At 38.9% G+C, this 17839-nt stretch overlaps 1 protein-coding gene across 9 annotated transcripts in view; it reads left to right on the top strand.

Moving 5' to 3' along the window:
• Positions 1-1344: 1344 nt before the first annotated feature.
• The window catches only part of mapta (microtubule-associated protein tau a), a 34107-nt gene continuing 17612 nt past the window's right edge, over positions 1345-17839 (top strand). The window contains exons 1-2 of one of the 9 annotated variants that reach the window (XM_008437214.2): positions 1345-2499; positions 14906-15041. In XM_008437214.2, coding sequence (XP_008435436.1) covers positions 14924-15041 — 118 coding nt within the window. In that variant the 5' untranslated portion in view covers positions 1345-2499; positions 14906-14923. The remainder of the gene's footprint in view (positions 2500-14905; positions 15042-17839) is intronic. The other 8 variants (XM_008437217.2, XM_008437209.2, XM_008437215.2 and 5 more) reach the window with 8 other exon arrangements.

Genomic DNA, 17839 nt, shown 5'->3' with positions numbered 1-17839 from the left:
GGGTAAACGAGTAGCGGCTTTTCTTTAGTTTTTCCTCAAAGCGTTATATATATATTTTTTAAATATATATTTTTCTTTTTATAAAAATTAAATCATAAATAATGTACAACAAGCGTATGCATTTTAAAATAAGCACCAATAAGAAGGTCTGCATAATTTAAAGAGAGACTTCACCTGCACAGAAAGACTTAGTCTTTAAAGCATTCTTAGTCATGCACCTAAATAAATGATAATTTTAACGTTGAAGTAGGCTGGTTGCTTACCTGACTATTTACAGTATCTAATAATKTCCATGATTTATTTTCCATATAAAAACAAAAGTATGGCTGCCTTTTGTAGAAAACGATTACACAATTATTTTTTGTAAAATAACAACACAAAAAATATCAAACAAATTTATTTGTTGATGTATTTAAAAGGGATTGAGTAATATTTCCTTATGTATGATTTTTTTAGTCAACCAAGCGCTACACGTTCACAACAACTTGGAAAATTGTAGCYATACTTGTAATAATTTCATCCTCTTCGTCAAGATATTTTTACATATCTTTAACTACCATAATAATGGAAGAAGCTGCAAATTAAACCAGAAAATGATTAATCTAATCCTCCCATGAGCGTTTCTTGCTTTAGGGTTGTCTCTTTYAGTGAATATCCAGAATAATCAAGGCAACCAGTCATGGATGATAAACGATAGAAGTTTTTGGCTTCCTCAAAAAAAAAAAAAAGTGGTTATTTCAAAGTAATCCAAAGGATTTACCACAACTTCTCATCTGTCTAAGCCAGATAAATGATGTTACACAACATCTTTCTTCAGACTGATGGGGCCAGATGGGCAGTCAGTTTACATGCCTGGAGACATGTCTGAGTCTCTTAAATGGAAATGAACACAGTTTCCATTCATAAGTCTTCCACAAAGGCTTTAAAGAAAAACCCCTGTGAGCYTCAAATGTGACAAGCATGGTGCAAGATAAAATCATCCAACATTGTCAGGGAGGCAGAAATTTTCTGCTGTTGTCTAAAGAGAGTCTTTTTGTTGAGAGGAGATATCAAAAACTCCTAATGGAATAACTTTTTGTTGACTATTTTAATAGGTGCAGTTCAAAAATCCCTTGTTTGTTAGAGGAGAATCGACAGAGCGGATCAAGGTGATAGAAAGGCAGCAGTAACTTAATTAAACCACTCAATAAAAATCAAGGGATGCAAAATATAATCTCTGAATTTACAGCATTTTGAACTTTAAAGCMGATGAGCTACAGCTGCAGAAAACCAGACAACTGGGGTCATAATTCACAAAGACTCACCAACATTGGACAGAAACAGATTGCAAAAATATTGCCTGATCCAATGAATCTTTATTTCAGCTGCAACAATCTCATGAATCAGACCTTGGTGTCAACAAGGTCAAAACATGGATCCAACCTAAAAAAAACAAACAAAAAAGACAGACTACCATGTCATGCAGAACCACATTTCCATTTTAGCTTCAGTCAAATCGTTGTGAAGCCMGTGAAAATGAATCAGCTCCTCTGTGTGGCTTCAGACCACTTAGGGATTTTAAACCCAAGCCAATGATTTCGCTGCAGCACCGGGCTCACAGTGAACTCCCACCACAGGGTAAAACCAAATAATCTGCAGCCCCACTGCCAGTGGCAGCTGTTGCCTGGGCACATGTCCAAAAGAGGAGGAGAAGGATKGCACAAAGAGTCGCATCCTGCCAACGCATCAAAGATGTGACTGTCAGTAATACCRACACTGTTTCCCTGGAGATGGATGCTTTCTCTCCTTGGTGGTAAAAGTTGTGTAAGGCTGTGAGAGGGCAGTAAAAGAAGGCCGACACAGGGAGGCATTGTTTTATGTGCCATGACCTTTGTACGCAGGACGGTCTGTAATTACAGCTTCTCTGTACTGTTACTGTCCTACATATTCACCCTTTTTCTTTTGGACACAAGTGCTTTCTACCTTCCTATTTCAACTTGTTGAATTTTACGATGTCTTACACCTGGAATATTCAGCTGGAAAACCGACAGCTTTTCAAAATGAAAATCTGAGGCCTGTGACGCGTTCATGCTTTGGAGRACCACCATCTGTTGACAGTTTTCMAAACTCCTCGTGTTTTTATTCACATAAAACTGCCGCTCTATCCTAATTTTTTATTTTTTTTATTTTATTGCCTATTAGTTTGCGTGTAGGCGTCACCATTAACCCTATAATCAAAATAAGATGTTTCGTTAACACATTTTTTTTCTTGTGTCTTCTGTAGTTAATTTTTGTCTATAAAACAGGTCATGTCTTTGCTAGTGTTTATTTACATGACAGCAGATGGCTGCTGTGAGCAGACAGGTTGCATTTCAGGACTGGGCTCCGCTCCGCAGCGCCCCCGTCCGGCCTGCCRCTGCACTGCGCGGAGAAGCTGTGCGTGTGTGAGTGCGTGTGTGTACGCGTGTGCGCCCGGTGAGCGACTGCCGCTGAAGAGACGACACCGCTGTCTGCTGTCAGGTAAGAAAACCGCCGACACATTTCCTTCATTTCACCGAATTAATCAGCGAGTCATCACTTGGTAATCGAAGACCGAGGCACAGACTCGAGCGGGACGCAGCGTCGTCTTTTCTCCATCGGCATTCCTTGTCTTGTCACTTCATATATTTGTGTGAGGTGGGAGAGGTTTGGCCTCCATGCGTTTCTACGGCCAGAAACATCCCGCTCAGGACTGAAAAACGCTTTTTCTTGCATCGCCTGTCCGCGCATCTCCTCCTGCACCCGCTTTTTCTTTCTTTCTTTTTTTTTCTTCTTGGTCTCACGTTTTCAGTTGTTTTTATTTTTGTGCACCATGCGCCGTCTCCATCCTCCTCATCGATCCTCTCCCACAATAAAGGCATGAAACGTGTTTGTGTTGCAGCCATCATCGCTCCAGCCCCGGAGCAGCAGTCGCCTCTCCATATAGCCTCGGCATTTCGCGTGTTTTCTCCTCATTCCCCGCAGGGATCAAATAAAAATGTCTCCACCATCCGTCTCGGCGCAGGTCCCCCGTCCTTGAACGCTCTAACGGCGCTAATCCGCCGGAATATTTATAATCTTGTTATTGCGAGGTCTCAGGAGGACAGTGATGTCATGCTTCTCGGTGATATTTACTCCAGTTTGGTGTCTGTGCGCAGTTCCTTTTGTTGTCTCCGTTGTCTGCTTCGAGCTCAGCGCGTTAGTGTGAATTTTAGGCAGTGAAGCCGTTCACGTTGCCTTCCTTGCTGCCCGTTATTCTGGATCTTTCGCTTCTTTCTTGCACCTCAAGGCCCGAATGGTTTCTCATGCACTCTTTTTTTTTTCCTCCCTCACCTGTAAACATGCATTAAATTCCGCATCTTAATCACTGCAAAACACCCTCTACCTCCCGGTTCCCCATCTGACTGCAGTTGTTTATGTGTGTCTTTTGTGTTTTTATATAATGAGATTTATTTAAGAGCGCAGACAGCGTGGGCCGTCAGCAGCCTGTGCGCCTGTGCCAAGCCCATTTTTCATTTGCTCAACAGTGCAGCGAGCCAGCTTGCTTATCTGTCACATATGGACTCCACGGTAATCCACCTGAGGTCAGTGGACACAATCTGAGCCGGAGAGCCTTTAAACGTGACCCCTTTGTGTGCTTTAATTGGCTGTTTTTAATGCAATAACACCTGCGGGTTTGTTGAGCTGCATGGATTTGGCGCTGGACACACCTTGTCCTCCATCCTCTCCATCTCATACTTGCAAAGCATTGATTTTTTTTTTTTTTTTTTTTTTTCTTATGCACGGAGCGGGCATGTTGTAGTCTGTAACCACAGCTTGGAGCCGCTCCAACCTGCCAGGTGATCCATTGAAAGAAGAAGAAGAAAGAAAAAAAAAAAGACGCTTCGGTGCCATCTTGTTAACGCTCCGATATACTCTTATTTCTGCAAGTTTCTGCAGCACTTTGGCTGGGATTGTTACTGGAGTGACGCTCAGGAATGCTCACACTGACACGGACGACTCCTCCCCTCTAAACTTTAGTGAAAACAGTGACTCTTCTGGACAGATGCAATTTACAGAGGCAGAAATCAACTGAATGTATTCTCTCTTTGTTTTGGCTTCTCATTGGACACAAATCTGGATACGTTTTGTCAGTACAGAGAGTATGTTTGCTTAGTGTGGCTATTTTAAGTTCAAGATTTTCCTTTGTGTCTAGGTTCAATATAAGAAGCACGTACAAACTCAAGTTTGCAAAGAACAATTTAGCAAAGAACAATTTTTTTTCATGAGTTTTCTCCTCTGTGCTGAAGTCCACTTCTATATCTGTCCAAATTAGAGTTCCTTTACTGCAAAGTGGCAATCAACAGTTATTGTTTCTGGTCATGCCTTCTTACATTTAGTCCAACAGATAATGTTATCAATTTTCTTGACACCCTTGTCCCTCAGTGGGGTCGGGAGGGTTGCTGGTGCCCATCTCCAGCTAATGTTCCGGGCGAGAGGCGGGGTCACCCTGGACAGGTTGCCAGTCTGTTGCAGGGCAACACAGAGACACATAGGATAAGCAACCATGCACACACACTCACACCTAGGGAGAATTTAGACAGACTACCCAGAGAAAACCCACGCATGCACAGGGAGAATATGCAAACTCCATGTAGAAAGACCGGGGCCGGGAATCGAACCCAGAACCTTCTTGCTGCAAGGCAACAGCTTTACCAACTGCGCCACTGTGCAGCCCTTAGTTTAAATATAATAACATTTAATCAACAGTCAAAAATATACTATAAGCAAAAATTGTAAAAAGAAATGGTAAGGAAACAAACAAAAATGTAAATTTCTAATATATTTTGTCTCATTTGGCATTCAACTACATGTCTTTGTAGTATTTACCGTTTCCTTAGCTGTTCTATTGTTTTCTGTGCTCATATGCAGCATATTTCAATATAGTTCAGTTCAAGCTTTTGTTCCCATATTTCTTCTTACAAATTTCAACATGTGCATAAACTATATAATAAGACAAATATTTTGGCAGTAGTACCTTTAGTTTAGTTTTGTTTTTTTTCTTCCCAGTGTTGTCACCAATCAAATGGTGTGCCTCCTCAGCAAAGTGGTAAAAATTTTACCACTTTGCAACAAAACATCAGTTATGTGAGGCTTTTTTTTTCTTTTTTGTCGTTTAATGAATGTGTTAAGAAAACATTCAGAAGAAAAGAATGCAGAAAATATTTAATTCCATTTCCAGACACTTCCTTGTTTGTAACAAAATGAATAACTTATTTTTTCTTTTACTCCCCCTCATGTTAAGCATCTGTTGGACACATGTCAGGTTTCGCTGCAGCTTCACTCCATGTGCTGCTTGTGGAGTAAAACCATTATGAGGATGCCATTACCAGATGCTCCTCCTCGTTAATAATCCAGTGCATTCCTGCTCCCCCTCCACCCTTTTGGGAGGAGCTGCAGCACATGTGTCATGCAATCATCGTTTGTGCTGTTATGTAATTCTTTTGAAATGATTTTATTCAGGACCCTTAAAGGAGCAGAGCTCTCAGGCTCTAAAGTGGAAGATTTTTGTGCACTGAACAAAGGTCTAATTCACTTTTATAATTCAAATTTATTTTCTTTTTTTTTTTGTCTAAGCACATGTTTTTAGTTGAGCGACTGTTTGACAAATCATAAATCAAAACATAAATCACAAAATAAATAGTGCAAGAGAGCTTTAATATTTACAGTTTTGCACTGTGGTTCATCTGATGGTTAATGTGAAGAAAACCACGTTATAAATTGTCCTCAGTTGTCTATATCAATGTGTTAAGTATAACAATAAAGCCTTAAACTTGGAGCTCGGATGGTTTAAAAGCTAACAAGGCGATTTAGTGCCAAAGTATGATATAAAGTGAATAAAATATTTTTGTTTTAGTTTCTGAACACTTAGGTTCATTCAGCCTAGTAACTCTGTCACACTATGTGAACTGTGGACATGTCAAAAACTTGTCCTGCATGAGTGATCCATCACCATTTAAATTTAAAAATGAACTGAAACTCAAATGTTGCAGAAATGATCTAATAATAGCATTAACTAATCTCACACTTTTCCATCTAATCGTTGCCGAATCTAAAGGAGAAACTGAGAGCTTAACCTACCTTCTGATTAGTTTATATAATAATTATCTGACTCTTTGGGACAGTGACAGAGCATTAATACTTTATACCCAAAACGGTACCACACCCCTGATCCCAATATACATTTTCAACATTTTCAAGTTTTCAGTACGGGGCGCATCGGAAGCCTCACACACACTTCAGAGATTTCATAGGACTTGATGTTCAACAAAATCCCTCTCATTTCCTCATTTGCATTTGTGTAACAATATATTAATGAATAAAAAATGAGCAGAATAACATTTTAACTAAAAATGAACATTTAAGCAAAATAGAGTTCATACATATTTAAAGATGATTAAAAATTCAAATCAAGAGACTTTCCTTGTTTGTGGAGACTCACTCAGCGAAACACTGAGAGGCCCTTTTAGGCTTTAGTCCAAATGTGACCGCATCCAGCAGCCGGCCTCACGTTGGACGGCTCTGCCCCGAGCGCTTAGGCTGGCAGAACCACCAACGTCATTGAAATTACTTCTTTGGATTGTATCTGGTATGTCTTTATCCTGAGTTTGACCACAAAGCTGGAACATTCAAGCAACTTTTGGCTACATGAATTTATATGGATTTATTATTCATATTCCAAATACAAAAAATAGTCATTATTTTGTTTTAGCTTGCTATAAACATGCTATCTTCCTGCCCGTGTCTTTGTATTGGTGGAAGTGATACAGCATGGCCGTGTCACTCTTTGATCATTTACCAATTAATTTATCCTAAGCAGACCATGGTGCGACACCCAAATTATGCTTTGCATTGATAAAATTTTAGGGTTTACATTTTAAATAGATTGTCTGTGAAAACTGCATTTACCCTCCTGTGTGTTTGCATTTACTCCAAGCTGAAAACAGAGAGGAAAAGCTGACAGAGTCTGTCAGAAAAAGCTTCTCCTCATCAGACAGAAGACAAAAAGGCACAGCAGGCCTTAAAACTCTGCTGTTCTGCTCGGTTAATTAGCAGCATGCTGATTGAAGTCTGTGGCTCATTGCTCTTGCAGAACTGTGTGCTTAGATGTGATCTTGTTGCAGAGCATTCGGCAGTTAAACGATTTGCACAATTAAACCTCAAGAGTTCCTCATGTTTTGAATTCCTCATTGAAAGATTGTTGTTTAAAGATATTCGGCGTGTCTTAAACTCCTCTTCAGACTGGAAGGAAAAGTTGATTATGTCTCAATTGTTTTTCTTTTTGTTGTTTTTTTAAAAGGGCACTGTAACTTTGAAGAAGAACAAAGCATGTGGAGAGTGGGTGTGGTTGGCGCCATTAAACACAAAACTGCAGCGTGTTTGCGTTCGTCACTTATGAGCAAAAAAAGAAAGAAAAAAAACCAATGCATGCTGGCCAGTCTTGCAAGACACTATAGATGGAAAATTCAAAAATGCCCCACCTTCAGCCTTCCCCATCACCACAGCTTTCCTCACACTGCAAAAGTAGAGAGCTAGCCCCGCAGAAGCTGCAGGCTGGGAGACTGAGTGAGCCGGCCGAGAGGCAAACGATGAGGAAAGTAGGTCAGAGATACAGAAGCAATCAAGCATGAGAGCAGTGCAGCATCGTCGTCCTTCAGCTGAGCCAAGAGCTGCGCTGGTGAGGAGACGGACACGCACGCACGCACGCACACACGCACGCACACACACACACACACACACACACACACACACACACACAATCCGAGTCTCCTTTGTTTTTTAGGTTTGACCTGACGTAGCGCTGAGGAATTACACAAGGAAGCAATTAGTGAAATTATGCAACATAACCTGTCAGGTTTTAATTTTGCATCAAGCAGAAGCACGAAACATCTTCTTTGTTTTAGCTCATGTAATAGACTGACAAAATATGGCGGGTTTTATGCATTCTGACTAGCTGTGAGGTGTCAGTAGAAAGAACAAATAAACCTCAGTTTACTCTCTGGACAACGTCTTTTACAACGTCAGTACAGCCTTCACAAAAAGGGTTTTCCTGATTTGTGTAGCTTCTCGTCTCATGACTCTGCTTATTCAGTCCACATGTATTTTGAGGAGCTGAAAAAGGCTAACAAACAAGTCTGCTGGGGCTTTTTGTGAAGGTGATGTGAGATTATGGGATGCTAGGTTGCTTTATGGTCCATTGGTTCCTATGGAGTACAGGATTGGTCAAACTCGTCACCAACCATTTTGASTGTGGGCATAGAGAGGACGGTGTATGATTTGACAAGTCTGCTTTTTGCAGATGATGTTGGTTCTGTCTCTTTGTTCACTCACTGTGTTCATTCACACCAGAAGCCAGTCTCAGCCTCAAGAGGAGGAAATCTACCTACTTCTGTCTTGGTGCCTTGCTCATGAGTGATGGTCGAATGGAGCATGAGATGGATGGATGGATTGGAGGCTTGTGTGTTGTAATGTGAGTGACGTTCTGGTCTGTTGTGATGAAAAAAGGACAAAAAAGTGAAGCTTGTGACTCACGTCTCAACACTGTCACGATCGTCAAATATGAATCATGAGGAAATTAATGAAGCACCATAACAAAAATAGCATCTGAAGCCTTAGAGATGGAGAACATAAAAGAAAAATGTAGTAGTTTTTAATTGTCAATTTATTGTTATCAGAATAATACCACAAAACATTGTGATAAAACCACCTACCTCGACTTGCAGGCCTCTTTGGAAAGAGAGGAATGTTTGGGTTTCCTTTCTGGAGCTGATCCCCTGAGTACAGAGCCCTCCAGGGGACATGGGGAATTTTTTTTCTTTTGCTTTCCCTCGCAATAATCTTCTGATCAGTACATGCGGCATAATTGAATACTGTAAGCCTTTCTTACGGTGGCCATTGTAATTTCTGCTTTAATACAAGCTTATAAGGTTTTTCCATGGACTATTGAGTTATTATYGCGGGGTAATAAGTCATCTGATTGTGTCTCTGTTGTGTTCGTCTGAATGGTTTAAAGAGCTGCTTTCAGTGCCATTCCATCTTAGCCTTAACAGATATAAACATGCAGTAAATAAATCGATTTTCAATCAGTTTTTTGCACCAAAGCATTAATAATAATAAACACGTTTTATTATTATAAAACACAGCAAACTAATGGTGGTAGAGGGCCGCACTGGGTTAACTCAGGGAATCTCATCTGTCAGTGTATCAATCAACTCCAAACCTCTTCTTTTTTCTGTCACAATTATCGATTGCTCGCTTTCTCATACACACAGAGCCAGCAGCCAGTAACCTTCCCATTCATACTTGATGACAGTCACGCCCACATCGACACACCCACCACCCAGGTGTCAAAACCGCTGCTCCTGTCATATCAATAATTACTTATTTCATTCATATGAGCCTCAGCGAAAACGCAAAATTTTTGCGAGGGAACACAAAAGAAAAAAAAATCCCCATGGGCTCCGTATACCTGAGACCTAWTCTTGGATAAATTTTCTTCCCCCCCTAACAGACAGAAGCAACATCCAGGCCAAGCTCCAGTCTATCGTCTATCTTCTGTAATACGTTTTTATTTTTTTATACATGAACAAACGTTTTTATTTTTTACACATGAACCAAACACAAAGTGGAGAAGATTAAAACTTTTTCACATAAGACTGAGACTTATCGCTCCATCAGGAGTAGAAAATCCATCTTTTTATAGTTTTTCATACAAGGTGTGTTGAGTAATAGTCACCATTTGGATTCTTGCATATACTGTATTTTTCGGACTATAAGCCACTACTTTTTTCCCACGCTTTGAAAACCATGCGGCTTATAGCCCAGTGCGACTTTTCTGCTGATTTTTCTTCAACCACCAGGGGGCTCTTTAGCAGGAAGTGAATCATTGGAAGTCAAAATTGGAAATAAAAGAAGAAAGTGCTCATTTTCATTTAGAACAAGCACATGCTAGCAGCAGGTACGACGGAGAAATTTCTTCAAACTTATACCCCCTCCTCATGGAAACCACACGAAGAAAAAGATGCCGCTGCACGTAAGCTCGGCGTGAACGAAATCATGGTTTGGTGTTGGAGATGCAGGGCTGCATCCTTAATAGTAGACTTATTAAGGACGCAGCCCTCTGCTGTGTCCTTGTGGAAAACCGAGAGCGGCGGAGATACAAGCGGCCGGTTTATAATAAAGTGCGCTCTATAGTCCGGAAAATACGGTATTCATTCGAGACGACAATCCAGGGCAGACYCAGAACTCTCTGGAAGAGATTATATATTCGTTTTGGCCCAGAAATGCTTTGGGATTCCCCATGAAGAGCTGAAATAAGTGAACCTTTCATTGACATTTCTTATTTATTGAGATGCAGCTATATATCTCCTTTGTTTGACAAGAACACAATTAAGAATAAAGCAATTTGAAAAGTTATATACATACTCAGTTGACCTGTCCAGTACAGCCCACTCTGTCAACCTGCACTGTGCTGAGAGCTCCTGGACCTGTGTCAACATCCCTGTTGACCGAGCTTCTTGCAGAGGCCACGTCCGTGCCAAGGTCTCATTTTCACACGCCCTTGAGAGGATCAAGCTGCAGCAGCAGACCCTTTCAGCCTTTTCCCCTCATGAAGCTGCAACAAACCTTTCCGTCATGCTCTTTTTCTGCAGGAGTTGAAATGTGTGCCTTTGTGTTTAGTCTCAAAACAGATCAACCTGAGATTAACGGATGCGTCCGGATAGGGGTTTGCCGGTTAAATTACCACCAGCCTCTCCACGTGGTGGTCCTAGCCTGTCACTAAAACGTGAACTCTTTATGAGAAGGTGGCTAAATTATAGCAAATTATAGCAACACACAGATGTGTTATTGTGACGAAGCTTTGTTCAAACTTTAACATCCCCAGTCTGACCTTGGGATGAGATGTGCGAAGAGAGACTCTATGGTGATGTGGATTACTTTTTTTTACTGATTCAATGTTTAGTAATAGTGTGTTTTCTCRTGGGTTTTTAACCCTGTTAGTATATGTGTATGTCTGTTGAGCAGCTGCAGGAGCCAGCTCTCTTATCAGCGCTGGGTTTGTTTGCTCTCCAGCTGTCGGAGCTCCCGGATGCAGCGTGAACGGCCTCTTGGAGGGATTGTCTTCGTTGGCAGTGCTACAGTTTTCTTCTTTTTCTTGTTTAGATTCTGTCATGCGTGAGGCCACAATACGAGTTTTGTCCCGCAGCTCAGCGAGAGTACACTATTCATTGGGTTTTCAATGCTACACACACTCTGCCATTTATATTCAGCTGGTGTCTCCCTCTTTCACTTTACAGACTTTTTTTTTTTTATTATTACAGGAGCTGCTTTTATTCTGTGGCTCTCCAACAACTGGCTGTGGCAAAGTAATTCAGATAAACTGAATCAGTAAAAGTAATCCTTGTTTACCCGATTTTGATCGCAACTACACTGTGTAGCATAGCAGGATGGAAAAGTTTTAACTGTTTTGTTTTTTGCATTGACTCATTTTCATTAGCAGCTAACAAGTAGAATCTAACTTGTAAATTTTTTATTTTATAAATTTTTGTTTTAATTTTTTAAAAGTAATTAAAGCTACATTATTGAGGCGAAACATGTTAATGTGACTCATTAATTATGGCAGAAAAACCTTATAAATGAGGTAAATGATCACATTTCACAAGAACGAGCTGTGAAATCTTTGTCAAAAAATGTTTTCAAATCAATATAATGCATTTCCTCATCAGAGGAAAATGTATATAACCTCATACAATTTCCTTTTAAAGTTTTTTCAAACCAGTTTCATGTATTTTCTAACCATATTGTGAATGGTTTGCTAAATTACAACATATTTTAATGCAGTTGTTGACTCTAAGTAGTTGTAAAAAATGTAAAGGAACAATTTACAATTTAATATGTTAGCACCTTGAAATATTAAAAACATTTTGTTTGGTATTTATGATTATTTTAATCGTAATTTCAAGAAAAAACTAAGCCTGCAAAATGTTCCATGTAAAATAGTAATTGATAATCAATTTTAGAAAAACAGAACTTTATACATGTATACAAAACTTTACATGAAGAAATTAATTACAAGATAAACAGATCAGCATCTATCCAGTTAAATGAGTGTGTGCAGGYGGAATGTCCTTAGCATGTCTTTTTTTTTCTGGTGGAGTAAAATAACTGGATTTTATTAGGATACTTTCAACTGTTTTCCACCGTTAATGACAATGGTTCATTTTTATTTTCGAATTATATCCTTCTCTCCCAGTTCGACCTGCTTATAAGGCTTCCTGTTATGGAAGGCAGGCAAAAACATGCAGAAACTGCCTGAACTTTTTGCCTGATTTTATCTGTTTCCATAGTTATGCCACCCCAAACCAATGCAGAACAGTAAAAATCTGAAACTTAAAGAGTCAGAGACAGAAAAATGATCTGGTCTCTGGGTCTGATTGTCCCTTTGCTGCCGTCTGGACCGAAAGTGGAAGTGTAAACAGTCATGAGGTCATAAGATAAGAGGGGAGGCAGAGTGAAGGTTGCATAGCTGAGCCAGGTGTATTTACACTCGCAGAGTAGCCAGGACAACAGTTTAGGTGTTGCTGCTTGTAAATAACAGTTGTGCTAAGTGGGAGAGATATTCCCTGTTTTTCTTTAGTAGGTGTCAAAAAATTTTGACTTTTACAACCTTCAGGAACTGAAAAGCAAATTTAATGAAATCCCAAAAGAAGAAGTTGAAACTACTTTCTGTTTACATATTCACCCAAGATTGGATTTCTTGCAAATATTTACATGGAATAAAAGTTTGTTCCCAATGTGTAGGCTCAACTCAACCAGTATTTGGGGTTTTGAGTTGTTTTTTTTTACTCAAAACCAAGATGTTTAAGAGTTTTTACTGTGGGATTCCTGTAAAAATTTAACARGGTCTCATCTTTTTGTGTTTTCTGTTTCATAATTTTTCAGATGTTTTCACTTTGGTTTGGACTGAGTTAACAGCTGGACTCTTTTCAAACAAGAATAAGTAATAATATGCATCTGAATGCAAAGAGCAAGTCACCCTGTTCAGATTTCCCTCCTACRTCCTCTTTAAAATGTAGATTTGAGGACGACATGCCTTCTGTGTGCACCCCAATGTTCCTCTCTTKTTTTCTATAGTTTGCTACTGTAGATTTCTTCCCATAATAAGACTCCCCAATTTCATGGAAAGCAACAACCTGACCCATTCTTGGCCAGTTTCTTGCAAATCAAATAATTTCTATGGCTCTCTCTGGTTGGCAAGTTGAAATAATTACCTCCAAATTGGAGCAACCGTGGAGAACTGAATTATTATTATTTTTTTAGGATTGCACGCTGTAATATTCAACTTCTAAAAGTTTGTAATTTGAATTTCAAAATCGAACCACAAAAACAGCTCCTGTCTTGATCACCGTAATTCACCCGAAGCATTTTGCAAAAAATAATACTTATACATTTGCAAGATGATTTTTGCATTTTGTCACATAACMACCACAAACTTCACTGTATTTTATTGGGATTTTAGCAGTATCAATTATTATAAAATTTTGAAGTAGTTTTCAAACTTTCATTWAAAMAAAAAAAAWAGTGTTWTTGTACATATGAGTTTTATTCCCCTGAGTACAACWTTTTTTTGCATTTAGACCTTCAAGTCTTTGGGGGTGTATCTTTAGTAGCTTTACACATCAGTAGGCATATAAACAAAAATATGCTTTCAAAAAGCAGCTTTTAGGGCCAGACATGCATTTTAAGTTGGATTTGGGTCTGGATTTTCTCTGGACCAACATAATGTCATCTAAACCATTCCATTGTAGCTCTAATTGTATGTTAAAGTTTGTTATCTTGCTTTCTGTCCCTTCTGGGAAAAATAAAGCAATCCCAAAGCATGATGACACCACTGCGTTTTTCTCCTTAAAGTAGGATTTTGCATTTCCAACTGAGCTGTGGATCTCTCCAGTTCCTCCAGAGTTACAATGCAAGACACAGATCAGCCAAATTTTATCTTAAGATATATACATCAGGGGATGCTGAATAAAAAAGCCGTCAAAAAGTAAAATGTTAAATGATTTTTAAAACTTACTTCCAATCAAAAACTATTTAGACTTCTCCGTCAGACCAATGTGTGTCCTTACAGTATGACCTGTCTACTGACAGCTGATGGATCTCAGCAACATCGTACCTCTAGATTAAACCGCCGTGTTGCTTTKCCAACATGGGCATCAGAGAGGAACTAAAGCTTAGAAGTTGCCAAATCTGCATCACAGTTTGGATGGAGAGGCTGATTATGGCATAAGCTCTCCACACTGCCGGGGTCTGACAGTTCGTGTGAGAGAGGGCATTAACAAATATGATTTGAACTGATGTAACCAGAGGCTTGGGCTTAATCTGATATGTAATCCTCTTTTTTTTTTTCCATGAGCTTTGATGTGTTGTGGGCTGGATGAAGGAGTGTCTGGGTTTTACCGTGGCGGAGGAGGAAGTATTTACATTGTGACGACTTGTTGGGAGTTTGGCTTCTGTAAACTCAAAGAGGTTAATCAGGAAGTGCAGCTTGTCGCAGTGAGGACAGCATTCACATGGGCTCCAGGGGAGGTAGAGGGGTAGGGCGTGGGGGGGATGCTATTTTTGTCTGTGAGGCTGTAACATGAAGCATTGACCCCACGTCAGGATGTATAAATAACCTGGGTTTGCACAGGCCCAGTGTCTGTTTACATTCGGAGGTGATGGACCTCAAGTGCGTCATCATTACCTTTAGTCCCTCCAGCCGGGCCACTTCGTTCACCGAAGCTGCCTTGCACGTGAAGTTTATGACTTGTTCGACGTGAGGCACGTTCTGGGCTGTTCTCCTGACTCCCTGTCGTTTCCTCTTTTGCAGCCTGACCAGTGACTGGCAATGGAGTACATGAACAACGCCTCGAACAGCTACGGTGCTGGAGACACCGTCAGTGCCTCCTTAACGAACATGACCATCAATGACCAGCATCACCAGGAGAACGGAGTCAAAATGAAAGGTCAGCCATCAGCAGCGGACAATGACACACACACACACACACACACACACACACACACAAGTCGCTAACCCTGAAAACATTTTTTTTTCATGACATGCACCTTCTTAAATGAACAATTGTGTTAGAAAAGCAATGGCTGCAAACAAACAGGAAACTCTTTATGATTTTGGGATAAGTGATATAAAAAAAATGGGAAAGTATCATGTAAGTTCAAGTAACTTTCCAGACTGTCTGGATATTTGGGAAAGAAACCTGTGACTCCAGTTATGTTGGTGTTTATATGAATTTAGATTCTTAATTTATTAGAACATCATTAAAACTCACTAAAACTATTCAGTTACATAAGTATGAATTCATTAAACATCATTCATGTTAGTTTTATTTTAGCCATCATCATTTGATGAAATTATCCAAACTGGTAATAAAATCTAAATATCTTTGGATTAATATAATCCAAATATTTCCGGGAATAGTTTTGATATCAACAAACAGTTTTTCATGCAAAGCCATAATAAACAAATGTAATAAAGATTTTAGATTTTTCTTTTATACGGTATTAACACAATATAGGCAGGCGAATAATGGCGTAAAATGTGTTTAAATCTCCATCCTTGTAAATTCACGTCAGTAATRGTAATCAATTCCCTTTTAATGTGCTTTAACTAATCCTTTTACATGTTTTTGTTGTGCTTTCCAACTTTGACGCCCACAGGTTGCAGATTAATTCCTAATTTTTTTTCATGTCAGAGCTTTAATCCCAGATTATTATGGTAAAGACTGTAAATGTAGATTTGTGTGAGGGTACAGTGAGGGGGGGCAGGGCCCGACTCCCTGACTTTCTGCCCTCTTTTTGTCTTAATCTTTTCACAATGGATTCAGTACATGATGGACTTCACTGGACTGGGTTCTGTAATCCGGGTATCTGGGTCAGACGTCCTTGAACGAGACCCGTGTTAGTCGTTTAAGTTGCTGCTCAAGCAATCAAGCATAGGGCTGCAGAGAAAACTGTTTTCTGTCAACAGTTTGTCTTTCTTTATGTGCTGATGTGATGTACAGCACAGCTCTCAGACAAAACGTTTCAGCATCTCTTTATGGACGTATGAAYGCAAAAACTGCCATAAAAGACTTTATTTATTGATGGTGGATTTCAATATGTCTTTAACATTTTTTTCTACTATCTCTTTATTTTTTTTCTGTCAGCTGTCTTATTTGACAGTATACCATACAGATGCAAATACATTTGTTAAACATGTCTTCTGTTGCRGTAGCATTACCTCAAACTGAAATATTTAGAAAATTGCAACTAATTCGAAGTGGAACTTCTAATTACTTCTTCATGACTGTTTTCATGCATATAAATATGCTGTGACACAAATGTTTAAATAGGATGGACTGATAAGAATAAAGATGAGATTTTTAGTAACACACATATTCCAGTTGGCTTTGGAAAAAGAGGAAATGTGGGAACAGCACCTTGTTTTGATTGTTAAGCATASTGATGGATCTGTGATGCTGTGGGCTCACAGAATAAACAGACTCAAATTAATGGTTAGATTTTAAAAGRTTTTCTCTGTTAGATGGTTCTGTAATAAAAGATTTATACATGTTCAGATCTTAATCTGCTGATAATTGTTTATTTATATCTTTGATTCTAGCAGGCATTTTATTTCAGCCAATATTAATCTGTTTCATACTCATCAGCAATATGTTTTTTCCATTTATTTTAAAAAATTATTATTATTTAATTAGAAGCTAGCTCCCATTTTCTATTTCAGCTCTAGATTTTATTACTTCAAAAATAAATTTTTCAGTTTTCAACTCAGGTTGTAACAGTCTTACTACCACCTTGTCTTGGTGGAGTGGACTTGCGTTGCATGATAAATTGTAATTATGGTTCTAATTTCTTTTCATCAAGTCAAAATAGCAAAAATTMAYTGCGYTGCTGTCATGTTGTCACTATTTGTGTTGACTTCCCTCCTAAGTGTGACGGAGTTTGCGAAACGAATGTCGCAGAAAAAAATCGGTCTGTTATTTTATCCATCTTGACATGGGTTGATTGTTTACATTGCTGATAATAATCAGTTTGAAATCCATCAGAAGTATGTTTTTTCCCCCCCCTAATTTTATCCCATTATACCTCATGGCTACTTAGTACGTAGCCTAGCTTTTCCCAGTTTACAGCCCTCACTAGTGCAGTCGTTATACCCATTTCCAATTCCCATTATCCCATGTACTAACAGGACACAGCCAACAGAGTCACGTTCGTCTGCAAAGCTAAACAGCTTCTCAGTAAGCAGTGAAACACAAAGTGAGTATCGATTCAACACRTTTAAGTAGGAGATGWAGAGTCTGTACAGTGTAAAGTGTGAAGTTAGGCTGTAGTGGTTAGTCTGTAGAGTCCCTATCAATACTACAACCTTTTTGTCTTAAATTCTTAATGTAAATTACAAATATCTGAAAGATTGTTTTTTTGTCCAGTTTACTATCCAGTAATTTCATTTTACTTTTCCCCCTTTCAGAACTTGTGAAATTTCTCCAGATATTAAACATATTACTGTAGCAAGCTTATATCCTACCTTTACATTTGGAAGTCTTTTTACTTATTTATTTTCTTCAAATATTATTAGATTAATCTTCACTTAATGTTGAATGCTGATTTTTTTATTTATCTTTATTTATTGAAAAATAATTGCAAATGTCTGACTTTAATATCTTTTCCCCTACTTTTTCCAATTTACTTTAATATAAAAAAAACTCATTAATTACTTGTTTATTACAGATACCCTGAAAATGGACAG

The sequence above is a fragment of the Poecilia reticulata genome, linkage group LG19 (genome assembly GCF_000633615.1).
Source record: "Poecilia reticulata strain Guanapo linkage group LG19, Guppy_female_1.0+MT, whole genome shotgun sequence".
Lineage (NCBI taxonomy): Eukaryota > Metazoa > Chordata > Actinopteri > Cyprinodontiformes > Poeciliidae > Poecilia > Poecilia reticulata.
Note: the sequence above shows the minus strand (reverse complement) of the source record. Positions and strands in the feature narration are given on the sequence as shown.